Genomic DNA, 16,411 nt, shown 5'->3' on the forward strand with positions numbered 1-16,411 from the left:
GATCTCATATTATGGAATACTAGATTATGGAAGGCATCGCATTGAAAATCGCATTAGGTATGAATTCGATTCGATGAATCTAGAATACCGCTATTTGTTGTTTCCTACGAAAGCTTTGATTTAATAAAGTGACTCACTTGAATTCGATTTCCCAGACACCTTGCGATGATGCCCAACAGCTCATCGTCAATACTGCAGTTGTCTAAATTCAAAGAATGAAGGCTTTGACTCCTAGCTGCAAGCGATCCAACGATATGAGCTTCATCGCGACTCAATGAGATGTCAGTTGCAACGATGACGTCAAGATCTTTCATAAGATCGTCGTCGTCTGATTCATAGATCGTTGTGTAAAGTTCCATGAGAAGGCGGCTGTCGTTCTTATTCTTCTCGAGTTGAAGGCGGAGCGATCGAGCAAAGACTTGCTGCTTCGCCGTTCCATCCGAGACTGTGACGCAACAAGCAATATCGTGGTGATCGTTGGCATTGCATGGTTACGTAACAATTGGAAAATATACGCTACTGCGACAACACAGGGTTAGAATGAAGCGATTGAGCTCTTGGATAGAGTTCACATGAGTGTTTCATGGCAATGGCGATGATCAACGCTGAACTATCATTCATTAGTGTTACTTTCAACAATAAATCAGTAACCTACGACTAGATGCGCAAAACGTGCCTGCACAGTTGGGTAATTTCTACACTTTCCCTAAACGTATATAGCCGCAGTTCTTGTCCGACAGTTTTTGTGTCTGCGGAACTATCTATCCGAACCCGAAGAATCTCATCCAAATATTCGACTATATCCGAAAATCTCGCGCAGGAATCCGAAAAATTCATATCGAATAATGATATCGCAGAATATCAATTGTACAGCTGAGCTCAGATACAGTTCTACAGATCACGAATCGTATCTATTGAAAGAACATAGGCAAATAGAAAAAAAATTGGAATTTTAATTATAGGAATGGTAACACAAAGCGACAATGATATTAATTTGAAGTAAGTGTACGAATAAAAGTAGGATCTCGGACCAAAAGCAAATGAAAAATGACAGAGATTATTAGGCCATTGCCAGAGATGAGCAGATAGCATTCGGACCGGATATTAGACAATTTTGTGGCAGTCGGATAGGATCTGGATATTATCGCAGATTTTTCGGATATTGTCGGATAACTGAAACTTTTGATGAGGATAGTTCAGGATAGTTTTACCCAGACGTGAGATTTGATCACAGGCCCATAGACAGAAGTCATCAACTCAATAACCAAATACAGCCAGATGACACCTTGCGATAATACTCGTCGCAGTCTTAACAAGGTTTGTCAAGAGTCCAAGAAAATGTCAATCAACTAGCACCACTACCATTCTAACCATTCAAGAGTAGACAATAGTCTGCTATTAGGTCTGCCATGTTATCACATTTATTTGCTAAAACACATCAAGTATACCATACTTGCCAGTCTAACGATATATAGTATGTGAACTAACAAAAGATGGTATGATTAGACATGAGCTCTCCTGACATAGTTATCATCAGTACGTTATTTTCGCAGAGCAGTGTCTGAAGTTCAAAAAATTGGAGGAATTGATTCATTATCAGTCGAAGAACTGCATTTGCTTCCCGCATTGGTATGAAGTTTTCAAAACCCATAGCTGACGAATGTCATAATAAGGCATACAATCTCCAGAAACAATAGGCCTAAAGTTATTCTGTGGTAGTAGTGTTCTGTAGAGTAGAGGCAGTCTTCTGTAGATTAATATAAGTCAAATCCCTCTTTGCGTACTTGTAGCATGACTGATTTTCATGCTACCATAGTAGTTGTATCGATGATAACCTTTGAATCAGCACTATACCGCGGTGCTTGTGCTATGGCACAACATTTAGCTACCGTGAGTCTTCCGGCAGTTCATGATCATAACCGAATATATCCTGATGACGTTCAACAATGTAATAATTCCATTTTGTGAGTGGTAATGTCAGTGTGAATTTGGACTTAGCGTCAGCTTAGCTCGTCGAGTTAAAAACTAAACTAATAACATGTAACAAGACTATGAAATCCAGAATCCCTATGCCCCTATGCCTTAGTCTCCAGTCCCCAATTCCAGTGCAGATGGCTGATTTTTATGCACTTGGCAATCATTTTTGCATGTTACCCTCCGACTCCACTCCGAGTATCACAAAATTGGCAAACTCCACCCCGATGCTCATCACTGGTTCGCCAATAGAAACCTATTTTACGGCAGCTACTGTAGGATTTCTGGCAATCCAAAAGTTGTCTTCCAGAGCTCAGAATTTACTGAATCTGGTCTTGATCGAAAGCTACTGTCGCACTGATTCCGAAAATGTAAATAAAAATATGATCAGGCACTGAACCACTTAGAATTCGCCCTCCAAGTCTGAATTATCGGCATTGTCCGAACAATCGAAGAGCCGCAATGGGTCATTGTTATGGTCATTGTTTTGCGGTCATCCAATTGTTCTGAACAATGCAGATTTTAGATGTTGAGGGTGGTTTTTCATCTCAGTACGGTGCTTCACCATATTTTGATTGATATTTTCGAAATCAGTGCGACAGTAGCTTTCGATCAAGACCGGATTCAGTAAATTCTGAGCTCTGGAAGACAACTTTTGGATTGCCAGAAATTCTACAGTAGCTGCCGTAAAATAAGATTGAGTAAAGCTTCAGCGAAGCGGAACGAAGCTGCAAAATCGGTCGCTGCCATTCCACGTTTACATTCTATAATTAAGGGTGGATTGCACAGATGTCGATTAATTCCTAATCGCCGATTAAACGTCAGTAATCGGTGGCTTCCGTGGCACAGATGCTGATCTGCCACTAATCGGTGAATTTTAATCGGCCAAATGTTATCAGCCGAGCGAGGTGTCTAGAAAGTTAATCGGCTGTGTGCTTCGCGTTGACTGCGGTCTGGGCTGGCTACAGGTACACTAGTATTTGGTATTGAGATGTTGTTAACTGGATTCTCTGACATGCAGTTGCGGTATTTGCTGAAAACATTGTACTCAGACACTACTACAACTGTTGGCGCATATTATGGGCGTGGGCCTACCACAGCCGATAGTACCTTATGCTATGATTACCGGTATGACATTTTTTACAGACTGTACTGTACACTGTACAGAATTCGATAGTATACTTTGGAAATAAAATACGAGGACGGAAAATTCCAACAGACAGGAAAAGTTTAGAATAATTGAATTGAAACCAAAGAAGACAAAAAGACTGACGGCAAAACAAAAAGATGCGGCCTGAGATGTAATCAGTAAGAAATATGCAGCTATGAATACTGGTCCTGCGCGTGCAGCCGTACAACTGGCCAAATCCAGAAAGTATTGAAAAATTCGAAAAGAAAAGCAAAAAAGTTATATGCATCATGACGCATCGAACGGGTCAAAACTGGCCCACCTCCAGTTGACGAGCTCCTTGGAAAAGGTTTTCGATAGGTAGGCCTAATTTTACTGACAATTCTTTAAAATTCGCAGTAGGAGATGTATTGTTTCCATTTGTGTTTATCGTGACTCTCTGCATGCTTCATACTCACGTTTTAACGCTCGTTTTGAACTGAATAGACAAATTTTGATGATCATGAGAAACATAGATTTATTGTCTTTTTGTAATTCCCAACAAACTAACCATATACAGAGACTGCTGCACGTCATCAGCTATACGAAAACGACACATGGGGAACACTGCTCAGCAAATTCCTAATCTGAACCACTCCTTGATCAATCTTCAATTGATTTTTATAGCACTGGTATATTTATTATCACTTTTCAGACCTTATTCCATCTCAAATTGAATGTTTGAAACATCGGTATGACTACGATTGCGTATTCGATAGTCACACGAACAAATGGTGAGTGCATTTAGGAAATAAACTATTTTAATATGTTACAACCAACGACAGAGGAACTTGCATCCAATTTTAACTTGCAACAGTCTGGCTTTGCTACTGTGCAGGTGCCTGAGCAGTATCGTTGCCATATTATTGTTAGGCTTGCAACTCGACTTGAAGATTTGACTTCGAGTCAGGATTTCTCATGCCATATGTCATATTGAAGCAGTGACTCGAGTCAAATCCATTCATCCTATTCCAACTCGAGTCAAGTCATGATTTTAGTCATCCATCCTTCCTATGTTTCGCGAGGTTAAGATAAACCGTGAAAAAATAATTTGAAAGTAACTTTTCTAATGTATTTCTAACTAAAATTTTTAAATAAAATGGTTATTCAGATGCATATTCCGAAGATTCAGTTTGCACCTTCATCATCGACGAGGATGTGAACAGTCTGAACACAGAGGCTGGTTCTTCATGTCACAACAGCGATGGTAAGTTGAGGTACTAATTTGAAATCCACATAGCCATACGAATACTTCAAATAGAACATTGGGGTTGTTTTGATTGACATTAACATTGCTCTATTGAATCAATACAACTGTTGTTAACCATAGTTTTCTTGCAGCAAATGAAATTGCTGCCCTTTTCGTTGTTGATGGCGATGTGACGCTTCCTTCAGTTCCCTCGACAGATTTCAGGATGGAACACCAGACCGGTAAGTGTTAGCATACAATGATGGTGATGCAACCCACAGTTTATTCATTACTACATTCAGATATGCAAGATGAAACAGAGAACACGAAAAGCTCAACGCCAATTGTCCCGAAAAAGAGAGCCAGGTGTGTTGATGAAAAAAGTCATATTAATGTTGGTGATCAAAATGTGGTGTTCAGAAATGAACGTCCTGGAAATGGCAAAGGAGCAGCATGATATCAGAATGAAATATTTTGAATTACAGATGCATGTCAAGTACCAGAAACTGGAAAAAGAACTGCAAAATTGAGAAAATACAGCAACGAATCGAAATAGCACAAAAACCAGACTTGGACAACTAGTTAATTGGCTGTATAATTAGAATAGTAACTGCAAAATACCAGTAATATAATTCTAACTTTATTTCTGGTTTTGCTGAAAATTCTACAGTAGAACTCTACAATCCTAAGCGAGTTGTGCAGATTCAATTTTCACATATTCAGTAATCCCTATTCTAATTTAATTGAAAAATAACTACTGTCTATAATTCTATTCTAATTTGGAAAAATATGCAGCCATAATTATCATTATAGTCTAATTTTGAAAAGCTGATTTTCTAGTTGTCCAATTCTGACTACAGCATAGGCTACTGGATCTCGCAATAAAAATAATTGACAAGGAATTGAATGTGTGGTTATTGGTGTGCTGTGCAAACACGAGATGAAATACTCAAGACATTCTAGAGAGGTGATTTTGAACAATATGTCTGTGCTGAAGTCATGCTCGGTTGTGCCGTCACGTTATCGGTGTCGCTAACCTCCAGGGTATATTCCAATGGATTTGCTCTGTCTTTGACCAATCTTCTTGGTACTATCTATTCTGCTAGGCTCTTTAACATCTGGAGGGTAGCAAGAACATTTAGGTATGGATCCATTGTTATTCTCAGTCGCTATTGCACTATATTAATGTAGCTCTCTATAAAACAGGTTGTATTGAATTTTATGGTTGACCAAATTCTTGATAAACTGAAGTGAGATTTGGCTGTCAACAAACAAGATTACTCAACTGGGTAACAGCAGATAACTTTGCATTGCAAAATTGTAACATAAATGCATTACTGTTTGTACAGCACTTGAGCACATTGCACAACAGTTAGATCCTTGCAATGGCTGAAATTTACTTCTACACTCCTGCAGAGCCAATTGTCATTGGTATGGAGAAATCAAAATCGTATGCAAATGTGTGTGCATGAACTCAATTTGTATATCTTCACATTGGTGAAGCGGCTAATGCACCAATAAACGGAAAATAAAATTATATCTGAAAAGTATCTATCTAGTTCTAGATATCCCTGAGTAATGAGATAAATGTCCTGCAATATACGAAATTTGTGGTAGAGTTTCTGGCATAGCAATACCGGTATAAGACGATGATTTTGGTACGCTATTCCTACAATACCTCTTTTCATAACCTCTAAACGTTTGTTCTGACGCGTTCATAACCTTACACTGTGCAGTAGCAACAGTTTAGTTAGCTGCTACACTCACATGACATCAACTAAACATACATATTACATATCTATGAAGAGCGCATCTCTCCCTTATGACGACACAGTTCATATCGCCACCGACCGAAAACAGCTGATTGCTAGCGTACGTCATTTGAGTCGATTTGCGTCAGTAATCCGCGATAAGATAACTCACAGGCGAATCCGTATCTGTACCACAGAGTCACCAGGTGACCTTGCTCGCTGATTAAATTATCGCCGATTAAGGCAATCGGTGATTACTTTTCAATCGGCATCTGTGCAATCCACCCTAAAGCATAGAAAACTGAATGGGATAGAACGGTAACTGCGTGGCCTGTCAATCATTTCCGGTCGGGTAACAGTGACCTCACGAGTTGAGCAAATTTGCGCCAGTCACAAAACCTTAGCATTGAGAAAGTGTCTGTTTTCTGTTAGTGATCTTTTGGGGCATTTGACCTTATTGTAGGTGTTTTGCAGATATGTATTAGTGATTAATTACAACTATCGAATATTGGAAATGCCTGCAAACAGTTGTGCCTTCCCTGGTTGTAATACTATTCGGAAAAATAGTAATTCAGTACTGTCATGGGATCTGGATTTCTCAACCTTTTGCCTGGTACTCAACTAAATCAATTAAAGCTTGGAAACTGGCAAATTTGACATGGCGTGTGATCATGGAGTGCGAATCAAACGGCTTTGAGGTTCATGCTGTTGTTGCTGATGGCCATCCAACCAATCGTAAAATGTTCAAAATCATGAGTGGTAGTAAGGAAATTCCAATGGGGAAATTGTTCATGACACCGAATCCAGCTTCTGCTGACAGGAACATTTACTTTTTGTCCGATCCTTCCCACTTACTCAAGGTAAGCTTGGTTGTTTGGCATTCATTCATAACTCATGAATATGTAGCTTTGTATTCTCGATAGACTGTACGAAACTCTCTCTACAATTCGCGGCCAGGTGGGTCAAAATTTCTGTGTTGGAGTGGACAGCATATCCTATGGACATACGTTGAGGACCTCTTCTATAAAGACGCTGCTTCACTTCTGAGTGAATCGGGACTCACAGAGTCCCATATTCACCTGACGCCTTACACCAAGGTTGGTTTACCTTCAGCTGACGTCCTATAAAATATTTTATAATATAGTTTATGGCCCTATTGTCCCTCAGATGAAAGTAGATCTCGCCAGAGGAGTTTTGAATTGGAAAGTCGGAAATTGTCTCTCGAAGATTGCTGGAGCTGAAGGAACTTCAAAGTTTATTCTTCTTTTTTCCAAGTAAATTTCTCTTTTTTCATTTTTCGTTATTATTGACTGTATTCAGGTGGTTTGAAATAATCAATTGTGGCTACAAATGTCCGGTAAAAAAAAACGACAAACAGCTGACATGGCTTCAGAATGAGTTTGTGACATCGCTGTTGGATTGGGAAGTAAGTAGCCTACGTCTTGTGAATTTAGCAATTTAATTTAATTTTGTTGAATGTTTCAAGGAGGATGTATCTAAGCATCACAGAGGAGAGAGAAAAAGGATATTAGCTCGTCCAACTCTTGAAGGACTCATTTTCACTACATTGAATCTGGTCAAATTAGCTGAAATATTTCTCGAAGTAATGCCCCGTTTATGGCTCAAGTCCTTTACTCAGGACATTCTGGAGGCTTGTTTTGGAAATCTGGTCTGTGTCAATTTTCCAGTATGTGGCATAATTTGATTTCTAATGCATCCTCTAACTAACAGAGAATGCAAGCATATCGATCTCGGCATCCTGATGCTTCGCAGGCATACTATGGGCTGCAACACCAGACTCAGCGAAAGTCCATAAAAAAGATCAAAGGGTCCAATGCCGGTTCCTCTTCCACGCATGGCACCAGTAACGTTTGGACTACCATCTATGAAGAACCCATCGCCAAGAAGAAGAAAGCGTAGTTCATAATCATTCCAGCACAGGGTGAGATAGTCGTAGACTCATTAATACTAGCACAGAGCGAGATATGTATACACAATATTTACTCCCTTTTCCACGCATGCATACATAATATTTACTCCCTTTTCCACGCAGAGCATTGCATATGCATAAATGTGATCATTTTTAGACCAAGGATTGTCACAGTAGCCATGATAGATGATCATCTTGGATGAAGGTGCAGGGCGCTGTCATTCTAAGGTACTTTCATTTTTCTCAACATATATAAGTAAAACTGTAATCCCCATATATTAGTAAAACTGTAATCCCCACGCCCTATGTTCCACCCAGTTCAACGTTGTCTTATGGCTTGCTCCTATTCTAACCCTTGTCCAGTCCACTGATTTACAACCCCACCATATGCTGCCGTAGATATTTATTTTTCAGATGCAGTTGGAAACGGTCAATATTTACAAGCCGCGACACCACGGACCATGCAACGATGGATGATGAAATCGAATGAATATCTTCAAACTGTCACTGACATGAAACCCATTTGCTAGATGTGAAAGGGTCATGGCGACCCGGAGATCTTTCATTTTAACCGGGTTTACACTTTGGTCTCCACGGTGTCTTCATGCACCAAGCAGTCACTTCCAGTTGTGCCCCGGATAGTTTTTGCATAACTGGCTAACATCTAGCAAATGGTCGATGATGGTCAATACACAATACCACAAATAACTGTTGAAATGTGTTCATTTCTTTAAAGGATTGCATGAAATGAGATAGCAGTTAACAATGCCTTATGACTACATAGCCGGAATATAGTAATATTGTGCCCTCCATTTCATATGGTAGAGGGTTAGCTGATATACGCATCGTCATTGAACCGTCATACTTGTAATGACCTGCGATGTAAAATGTTAGCACCAGAGAGAGAGAGAGAGTCAGCGGTGCAGGCAGAATGTGTAACCTGAAAAATAATGCATAGCGTATTAGAAAGCATAAATGCCGCTGGTGCTAATCTTGGGTCATATTCATAGAAACTAGATGGGAAGTAATTAAAAGGCGAGTTACATGCTAATAACTATGAAATTGCAAACAAAACAATTCATCATTCTTTACTCAAGATTGGTTTTCCCTTCAAATCACCACGAGTACCCTGGCTTCCTTTATTCGATTCTCTTCCTTTTCTAAGTTTACTAACTAGCTTTTTCGTGAAGGAGTGACCCAACACTCTGAGAAATAAGCCAATGATATAATCTATAACTAGTTTGGAATGGACATCAGAACATGTCGCTCTGTTGATGCTGCTTCTGAAGTTGAAGACGTACGAACTTTCGATGACTCTGTCCTGCAAAATTGAAAAGTTCTTTAACTTTGGGGATTTGCTGCATTCCCTTGTAAACTCCCTGTAGACTCTCCTAAGAAGAAAGAGCAGCTCTGAGCTTGGATAAATAAGTGCCCCGGCCTTCCGCTCCATTTGGGGGATCAACTTTCCAAAGGGCTTACCAGTGTTATTTGTAATATATTCAAGCAAAGATTGGTCCAACTGGTCATTGAATTTTCGAATTGCCTTTCTCAAAGTAAAACCAGCCATGTATTCCAAAATATCACTCTCCCTTTCAGAAATACTGGCAGACACTAATGACTCAGGCTGCGGTGCCTTTATTCCATTATCAATAATTCTTTCCATGAGCTCAAGTAAAAATTTGGCAGAGAGAAGCCTGTCCTTTTGATTGTGTGAATGCCGCAAACCTTACTGTTACTCATCACAAGATCATCAGGATTTCCGTTGGAGTTCATACTGATAATCCAACCCGTAGCTAGTTCAATACCTTTTTCAGAGAGTACTGGCGGGTCCTTGAAATCCAATGAGCGCAGCAGCGGTGCAAGATCAACAGGTTGCTGTATGATATTTGGAACATACATGGTGTCAGAGATGCCACTGAGATATTTTGGAAAAACCCAGATCTGAGCACTAAAAAAACCCAGAAAAACCCAGATCTTGTATTTCGCTTAAATTACCATAATTCGCCTGTAATGAATTAAAAGAAAGGTGCGTTAGTCCTTTGGCGTCAATACAATACGTCCAAACCTAATATTAGACAAAGATTTGACGAGGACAATGCAATTCAACAGTCATTCATGAAAGGTACAAAATTGCATACAATACATTTAGTTCAATTTGGAGAAGGCTTAAATGGCACAACTAATTATGCGACATGATCCAATTGCCTTCACTCAGAATCTTCGCCACTATCAACTCTCTGTCGTTTCAATCTTTCTTGATAACGGTGTCTACAAGCACCAGATGCAACATCCTTTACCAAATCTGGTTTAGGTGTCCAGTCGAAGCAGTTCTTCTGATGTCTCGATAAAGTCTGTTTCGCCAACAGTCTGTTCCTTACAGTATCGGTTTGAAGCCTGTTGGTTTTCTTTGTTTTCATATGATTTATGACAGAAAAGATTCTCTCCACGCAAGCCGATGAGTGCGGCAAAACTGTTAAGTGAGTCATGAACTCTGAGAGCAATTTGAATTTCGGAATACCACAGCCATCTGTAATCCTGCGAACAGAATACCAAAAATCTGGAATAGATTTATGCGAGAATGGTATGTTCTCAAATCTACGGAACAGTCTCCATTCGTCATCTAATTTGTCCAACTCATCTTCTGTCACAAGATGTGGAAATTTTTGCGCAACGTCGATGATTGAAGATGGAGACTTTGCCGTGTCTGTGGCAATTTCAGGATCAAGAATATGCAATTTCGCAATGATTCCATCTTTATGCAGAGGAAATCTGTTTTTAATTTGGTCACAAAGCTCAATCATGAAAGCCTGGCAGTCCCTTCTGAACATGAGGTCACCACAAGAAGGACTTATAGGTACCGAACACAGCATTGACATACATCGGCCACCAAGATATAGGTCCTTCAGCGGCTTATGCAGAAGCTGATTATTTGGGTCAATATCTGCGATATTGAATGAAGTCAGTACTTGGTCTTTGATGAAGCAGCTTAATATATCTCTATACTGAGAAATTATCATTGAATGGAGAACATGCAATCTGAAACTCTCCGATTGAAATTCAGTATTCAGTCCATCAACCTTGTCCAAAATATAATTCAAAAAAAGAAGCATGTGCTTGGTGCCGTTGTTTTTCATTGTCTGATAGATCGCATTACTCCCTTCGACTTTGTCAGACAAAGATTCCTTTTGGAAGTAGAGGATTAATGCATCCCATTGTTCAAGTATTGACTTGATTAAATTGCCACGCGAAAGCCAACGCGTTTGAGCCAATTTAGGAATTCGGTGCTGCTCTGTCTTCGATATCTCTTGCATTTCCGTGGATTCATGCAATCGCTTGCTGCTTCGTGAGAAGTAAGAGGATATTTCTTTCATGAAGATTTCAAGGTATGATGGCAATACCTTTACTGCATGACTAGCACATAATGCAAATGAATGGCAAACACATCCCATAGTAAATACTGACGGAATTTCGTTCTTCAGCAAAGCTAGGAAGCCACTTTTTCGCCCCATCATTGTGGAACAATTATCACTACCAAACCCAACAATATTGCAGATGGGTATCCCCTTTTCATCCAAAGTCCGTTTAACTGCCTCGTATAATCCTGCTGAAGTTCCTGAATCAACGTCTACCGTATCTAGTAGCCTATCCGTAACATCTGATTTCACAGTGTCGAAGTATCGCACGACAATGGCTAACACTTGGGACACTGATATATCTGTGCTTTCGTCAATGATCAATGAAAACTTCGAGTTTTTACAGATATCACTCATCTCCAGTTTTTCATGAAAAGCAATTCCTTCCTGAAGAATGTATGAAGCCTTTGTTTTGCTCATACATATCGACTTGGATATCTTACTATCACTGAAGGCATTTTTACAGACTTTCACCAAGTGATCGCACTGAGAAAATGGCACGTGGTGCTCTGCAATAAAAGCAGTAATCAGAAGTTCCGCTTTTGCCGTTTCCTCAGCCTCACTCGGTTTCCTCTTTTCCATGAATATATCAATGCTCGGTGCTAATTTGGTTACTTTCATACTCTGCATATGCTTGGCAGTTTTGCTATGTGCCAGTAGCATCGATTTATTGGCATTTCTTATTTTGATTCCACAGCAAACACAAAAACTGCATCCCTTCTCTTTCTCATCCTCCTTTAGCCACCCTTTCAGTTTCTCGTCGCTTAACCAACTCTTTTTGAAAGTCTGTGCATACCACTTTTTAACTTTTTTAGGACTTGGCATAACTGACTTGAGACTATAATAACGAATCCGGAGCCCAAGTAATTCTTTAAATAGTTTCTATATGAAGAAATACCAGACAGTAAATAGGCCTACATGTAATTGGTCCGCCACGCCACAGATCTGTGTCAGCGAGCGACTACATGCATGTAGGTAGGTGTCAATAAAAGAATTAAAGCTACCTTTGAGACTGGAATCAGACTGGTCTATACCGGTAATACGTAGTAGTAACTAGTAACTCTACTACTGTAGCGCTGTTATTGCTATGACTACGATTGACACTCTCTCGACTCGGTAGTCAACAGTCAACACGCGTCGGAACCGCCAGTTGTATACGTAACAATGCAAATTGGATGATATATCTGTCAGCAATAGCGCATAGAAGTGTCTGCATTTCTGGATAATGTTACTTTGTCACTTACGTAAGTATAATTTCGAAACTCAAGACTCGAAATTGAAAAAAACCCAGATTTTCAGGTAAAAAACCCAGAAACCCAGGTGATGCTCGAAAAACCCAGATCTGGGTGGAAAAACCCAGGAGTGGCATCTCTGCATGGTGTCCTTCCTTTTGTCAAAGTCGTTGAAGAGCAGTTCATGGACAATTTCCGGAGGAATATCGTACCACTCCTCAACAACATCACTGACTTTCGAAGCCATAATTTCAATAGATATACTGTATAAATGAGTATACATTAAAATATTAATAATAATAATAAGACAGATCCCATGACAGTACTGAATTACTATTTTTCCGACTAGTATTACAACTATAGGGAAGGCACAACTGTTTGCAGGCATTTCCAATATTCGATAGTTGTAATTAATCACTAATACATATCTGCAAAACACCTACTATAAGGTCAAATGCCCCAAAAGATCACTAACAGAAAACAGACACTTTCTCAATGCTAAGGTTTTGTGACTGGCGCAAATTTGCTCAACTCGTGAGGTCACTGTTACCCGACCGGAAATGATTGACAGGCCACGCAGTTACCGTTCTATCCCATTCAGTTTTCCATGATTAAAGTCACCGAACGTAAACCTCTAAATTTCATAGGTTCACATATAGAAAGCGAACGTGAACCTCATGTTCACATCATCCCTAGAAACTTTCCAGGCTTCAACAATGTCAACAGTTCTATTTATAATTCGATACTAGATTTTGACTAATACCGAACCTTTCACTAACCGGAAGATGTCCCTGAATGATGAATTGATTTGATCTAGCCTATCGCCAGTTCTGCTACTACCAGTGTGGCCAACTCTGGATGGACAAAAATCACTAAAACTGGTGTCGAAAATCGCTAGACGTCGCCAAATCTCGAAACAAAATCGCTAGAAAAAGTCGCTAAATCTGAATTAATTCCTAAAGTTATTGTAATACCCACCCGTACATCCGCATTGCAGATTTCGCGTCATTTATGGCATTTTTAGTTGTGCCTGTACATTAGCTTGGCTGTCAAAGCTATAAAGCAGGGGTTCTCAACTTCCCTTGTATAACGGGCCGCATTTCAACAGCAAAAGACGTTGCGGGCCGCACAATATTATTTCCATGTATTTGTGGGCTACTAGTAAATCTAGGCTACTGTAGCCTATTTACCAGTCGCATACGGTCGTATAGTACATTTTCATTCATTCTAAAGAAGTGTTCGTAAGTTTTCAGTTGTTGTATTCTGTGAGATTATCTTCCAGCGGAGCAAGTATAACCCGTCATTGAGCGTGTATTGCATCAGTTGCCAAGTTGGTATATCCACCTTCAAAACCTTCCACCAGAGAACCGAACTCTCTGTTCCAATACGTTAGCGAGCAAGTATATAATTACGATAAATTTTTCGATACAAAGGCCATTATCACTTTGAGCTCTCAGTGAAATGAAAAGAAGTCTGGCGTTCTGGTCATTTCTGAACAAATCATTCAACTCTACTCCTCTCCTTCCATGGCCGGAGCCCTGCACCAATAGTCGTACAGATAGGAGTCAGCTATGTTAAGTTGATGTTTTTCGCTCGGCCCTCCCAGCGTTTGCCATGCCAGCATTTCCACTCTGATAAAAATCACACTCAGGTAATTATAGCTTTCCAGTGTCTGTGGAGTCAGTGGATTCGTCCGATGCTAGATTCAAGTTGTTTACGCGGCAACGTATTTCGAAACATGCGATGAAAGATCAACTGACATTGCTGTTACTGTTTAGTTACGGTTCAATCAGATAACTGTAGCTTCAACATTTGTCAGGTGATGTTGTCATTGCTGTTAAATTCTGGAATTTTATTGAAAGACACCTTACCTGGCAAATTACATGGATTTAGCGATATTCCAAGCAATTTTGAACCATGCGTCTGTATCATTGTCGACAATTTTAACAATGCCTTGGAATATGGATTGGTGGGCTCGACACCTAGCTCGCAATGTTATTTCTAACATCAGGCGATACGTATAACTTCAGAAGAAAGTGTCGAGGTATAATTTTAACGTTCTACACTTCGTTACGACAACTGATCTTCGACAAATATGTCAAATCGAGTTTTCCATTTATATCTGAGAAAGCAAATTAACTGTTCCACGCAGTCTTACAAACCCAGTTCCCGTTGTTTAATTTCCCCTCTCTTGTTCTTGTATCTGTTCAAACCGTTCGCGGTGAATGAAACACTCTTTAAAAATGTACCACACAACGGAATTGTCTTGAACCATAGTCCAGCCGAATACCGATTCAAAACAATAACAATCTACACTCGAGCATATATCAAGAAACCAGAATACATCAAAGAATCAGTAATCAAACGATACAGAGACAGTGCGATAAGAAAGCTAAGTAGCTAAATTAATATGTAACAATATCGTGCCAGTTGAAATTGCGTTTATAATGAAAGATGTCGCGGGTCGCAAAATAACCGTTTGCGGGCCGCGGGTTGAGATCGCCTGCTATAAAGTATGATGAATTACCAAAGAGGAGGAAATTTAGGTGTTCTCGGAAGACATTTTCGATTTCCTAAAAAAGAGGACAAATCCTCCTATAGGAGGACATATGCGATAACCCTATCATATTTCGAGTTCATGATACGCAAGATTCATGTCGGATTGTCAGTCATCTCAAAACGGGACGAACTATGCGGTAGGGATATCTGGACATTCCTGATTTCAACAAACCAGATCTCTCTGCGTGACAAACCAGATCTGCGTGACAAACCAGATCTCTCTGCCGCTGACCGTCATCCTGGATAGGGTATACAAACTTGTGCCTTTCTCGATGCGTCCGTGAATACGCAATGCGATGTACAGATAATTGCGGAAAGGTGCTTGCCTTCGCTTAACTGGGTGGGAGTACTTGAACACGACAAGACTCGCACCGGGCTTACCGGCCACTATAAGTAGCAGTGTGTGCTCTTTAGAAAATATTGGGAGGTCCAACCCGCTAAGTAGGCCTATATACCACTACTTATAGCGGCTGACCATCCAATTATATTTCTATTTCCCTGTCCATCCATCTGATCAATGGTTCACCATATTTTCGAAATCTGAAAAGAGGACACTTTTTCGGAACTTTCAGACTTGCAAAACCGGAGGAAAATCCTGAAGCAAGGTCAATTTTTCCCAACTTTCTCGCTCAACGCCCAAAATAAAGTTTTACAGTTTTTTTTTCCTTCACATGATCAGGTGGTTGACTTTTTTTAGTCAACTTCCCGGCTCTGCTCCCGAAATACCCGCCGAAGCGTAAATTCGGGCTGATTTACGGCATCTCCGTCGATCTTGGTCATACGTTTGACCAACAATCTCAAAAAAGAAGACAAAACGGCGGCCTCCGTATGATATTTGTCCGCATAAGTAGCGTGTTAATTCTGAATGAAGCTTGGCTCGACGATGAAAGTTATAGTTAAAAGTCTATTTAAGAGTATTTTTCTGTTATCCGGCAGCACGCATAGAAACTTGTGATTTCATTTTTTGGTTATTTGGGTATTAGAATATTTGTTACATCTTGTGTTAGTATCAAAAGTACGCGACGTAATCGTTTATTTTTTTATTTAACTGACGTGAATCAGATATAAAACTATGTATTCGAGCAATTTGGGGAGGGCGATTTAAACCCGATCCCCGTTCGATCTCGATATTGTTACAAATAGTGTTATAGGACTTTTACAGCTCGCGTAGGTGTCAAGAGTCCGATGCACTATA

General features: G+C 39.9%; 5 protein-coding genes across 9 annotated transcripts in view; 2 read left to right on the top strand and 3 right to left on the bottom strand.

Moving 5' to 3' along the window:
- LOC145436426 (protein NLRC5-like) overlaps positions 1-16,411 on the bottom strand; it is a 233,178-nt gene that overhangs the window by 188,582 nt on the left and 28,185 nt on the right. For both annotated transcript variants that reach the window (XM_080313775.1, XM_080313782.1), the window contains exon 3: positions 138-445. In XM_080313775.1, the coding sequence (XP_080169901.1) occupies positions 138-445 (308 nt within the window). The remainder of the gene's footprint in view (positions 1-137; positions 446-16,411) is intronic.
- The window catches only part of LOC145436402 (uncharacterized), a 493,503-nt gene that overhangs the window by 29,435 nt on the left and 447,657 nt on the right, over positions 1-16,411 (bottom strand). The window lies entirely within an intron of this gene.
- LOC145436925 (cyclin-Y-like protein 1) overlaps positions 2,218-16,411 on the bottom strand; it is an 82,176-nt gene continuing 67,982 nt past the window's right edge. Inside the window, exon 4 of the mRNA XM_080314123.1 lies at positions 2,218-2,480. The gene's annotated coding sequence lies outside the window, so the exon portion shown is untranslated. The remainder of the gene's footprint in view (positions 2,481-16,411) is intronic.
- Positions 2,750-5,260, top strand: LOC145436859 (uncharacterized). Its single transcript, XM_080314069.1, has 5 exons — positions 2,750-3,876; positions 4,254-4,349; positions 4,484-4,573; positions 4,634-4,697; positions 4,817-5,260. Exons 1-5 carry the CDS (start codon positions 3,837-3,839, stop codon positions 4,911-4,913), a joined length of 387 nt encoding a protein of 128 aa, XP_080170195.1. The 5' UTR covers positions 2,750-3,836; the 3' UTR covers positions 4,914-5,260.
- Positions 6,681-8,729, top strand: LOC145436610 (uncharacterized). 3 transcript variants are annotated; one of them, XR_013914345.1, is made up of 8 exons: positions 6,681-6,942; positions 7,006-7,179; positions 7,250-7,356; positions 7,403-7,508; positions 7,569-7,751; positions 7,814-8,024; positions 8,170-8,240; positions 8,412-8,729. XR_013914345.1 is itself a non-coding variant. In XM_080314000.1 (7 exons), exons 1-6 carry the CDS (start codon positions 6,754-6,756, stop codon positions 8,000-8,002), a joined length of 948 nt encoding a protein of 315 aa, XP_080170126.1. In that variant the 5' UTR covers positions 6,681-6,753; the 3' UTR covers positions 8,003-8,024; positions 8,170-8,393. The 3 variants fall into 3 exon arrangements, 1 of the variants encoding a protein (XP_080170126.1); XR_013914351.1 differs by having other exon boundaries at positions 8,427-8,729; XM_080314000.1 differs by lacking the exon at positions 8,412-8,729 and having other exon boundaries at positions 8,170-8,393.

The sequence above is a fragment of the Botryllus schlosseri genome, chromosome 1, assembly GCF_051294905.1.
Source record: "Botryllus schlosseri isolate E-star chromosome 1, Bs_hap1, whole genome shotgun sequence".
In the NCBI taxonomy this organism is placed as follows: Eukaryota; Metazoa; Chordata; class Ascidiacea; order Stolidobranchia; family Styelidae; genus Botryllus; species Botryllus schlosseri.

What these genes read in the sequence shown, in the direction of transcription:
- LOC145436859 (XM_080314069.1), top strand. Translation starts at nt 3,837, where the DNA reads ATGACTACGATTGCGTATTCGATAGTCACACGAACAAATG. An exon ending in CAGGATGGAACACCAGACCG is followed by an intron (nt 4,574 to 4,633) that starts GTAAGTGTTAGC and finishes TACTACATTCAG; the next exon opens with ATATGCAAGATGAAACAGAG. An exon ending in GTCCCGAAAAAGAGAGCCAG is followed by an intron (nt 4,698 to 4,816) that starts GTGTGTTGATGA and finishes TTTGAATTACAG; the next exon opens with ATGCATGTCAAGTACCAGAA.
- LOC145436610 (XM_080314000.1), top strand. Translation starts at nt 6,754, where the DNA reads ATGGAGTGCGAATCAAACGGCTTTGAGGTTCATGCTGTTGTTGCTGAT. An exon ending in ATCCTTCCCACTTACTCAAG is followed by an intron (nt 6,943 to 7,005) that starts GTAAGCTTGGTT and finishes TATTCTCGATAG; the next exon opens with ACTGTACGAAACTCTCTCTA. An exon ending in AGGCTTGTTTTGGAAATCTG is followed by an intron (nt 7,752 to 7,813) that starts GTCTGTGTCAAT and finishes TCTAACTAACAG; the next exon opens with AGAATGCAAGCATATCGATC.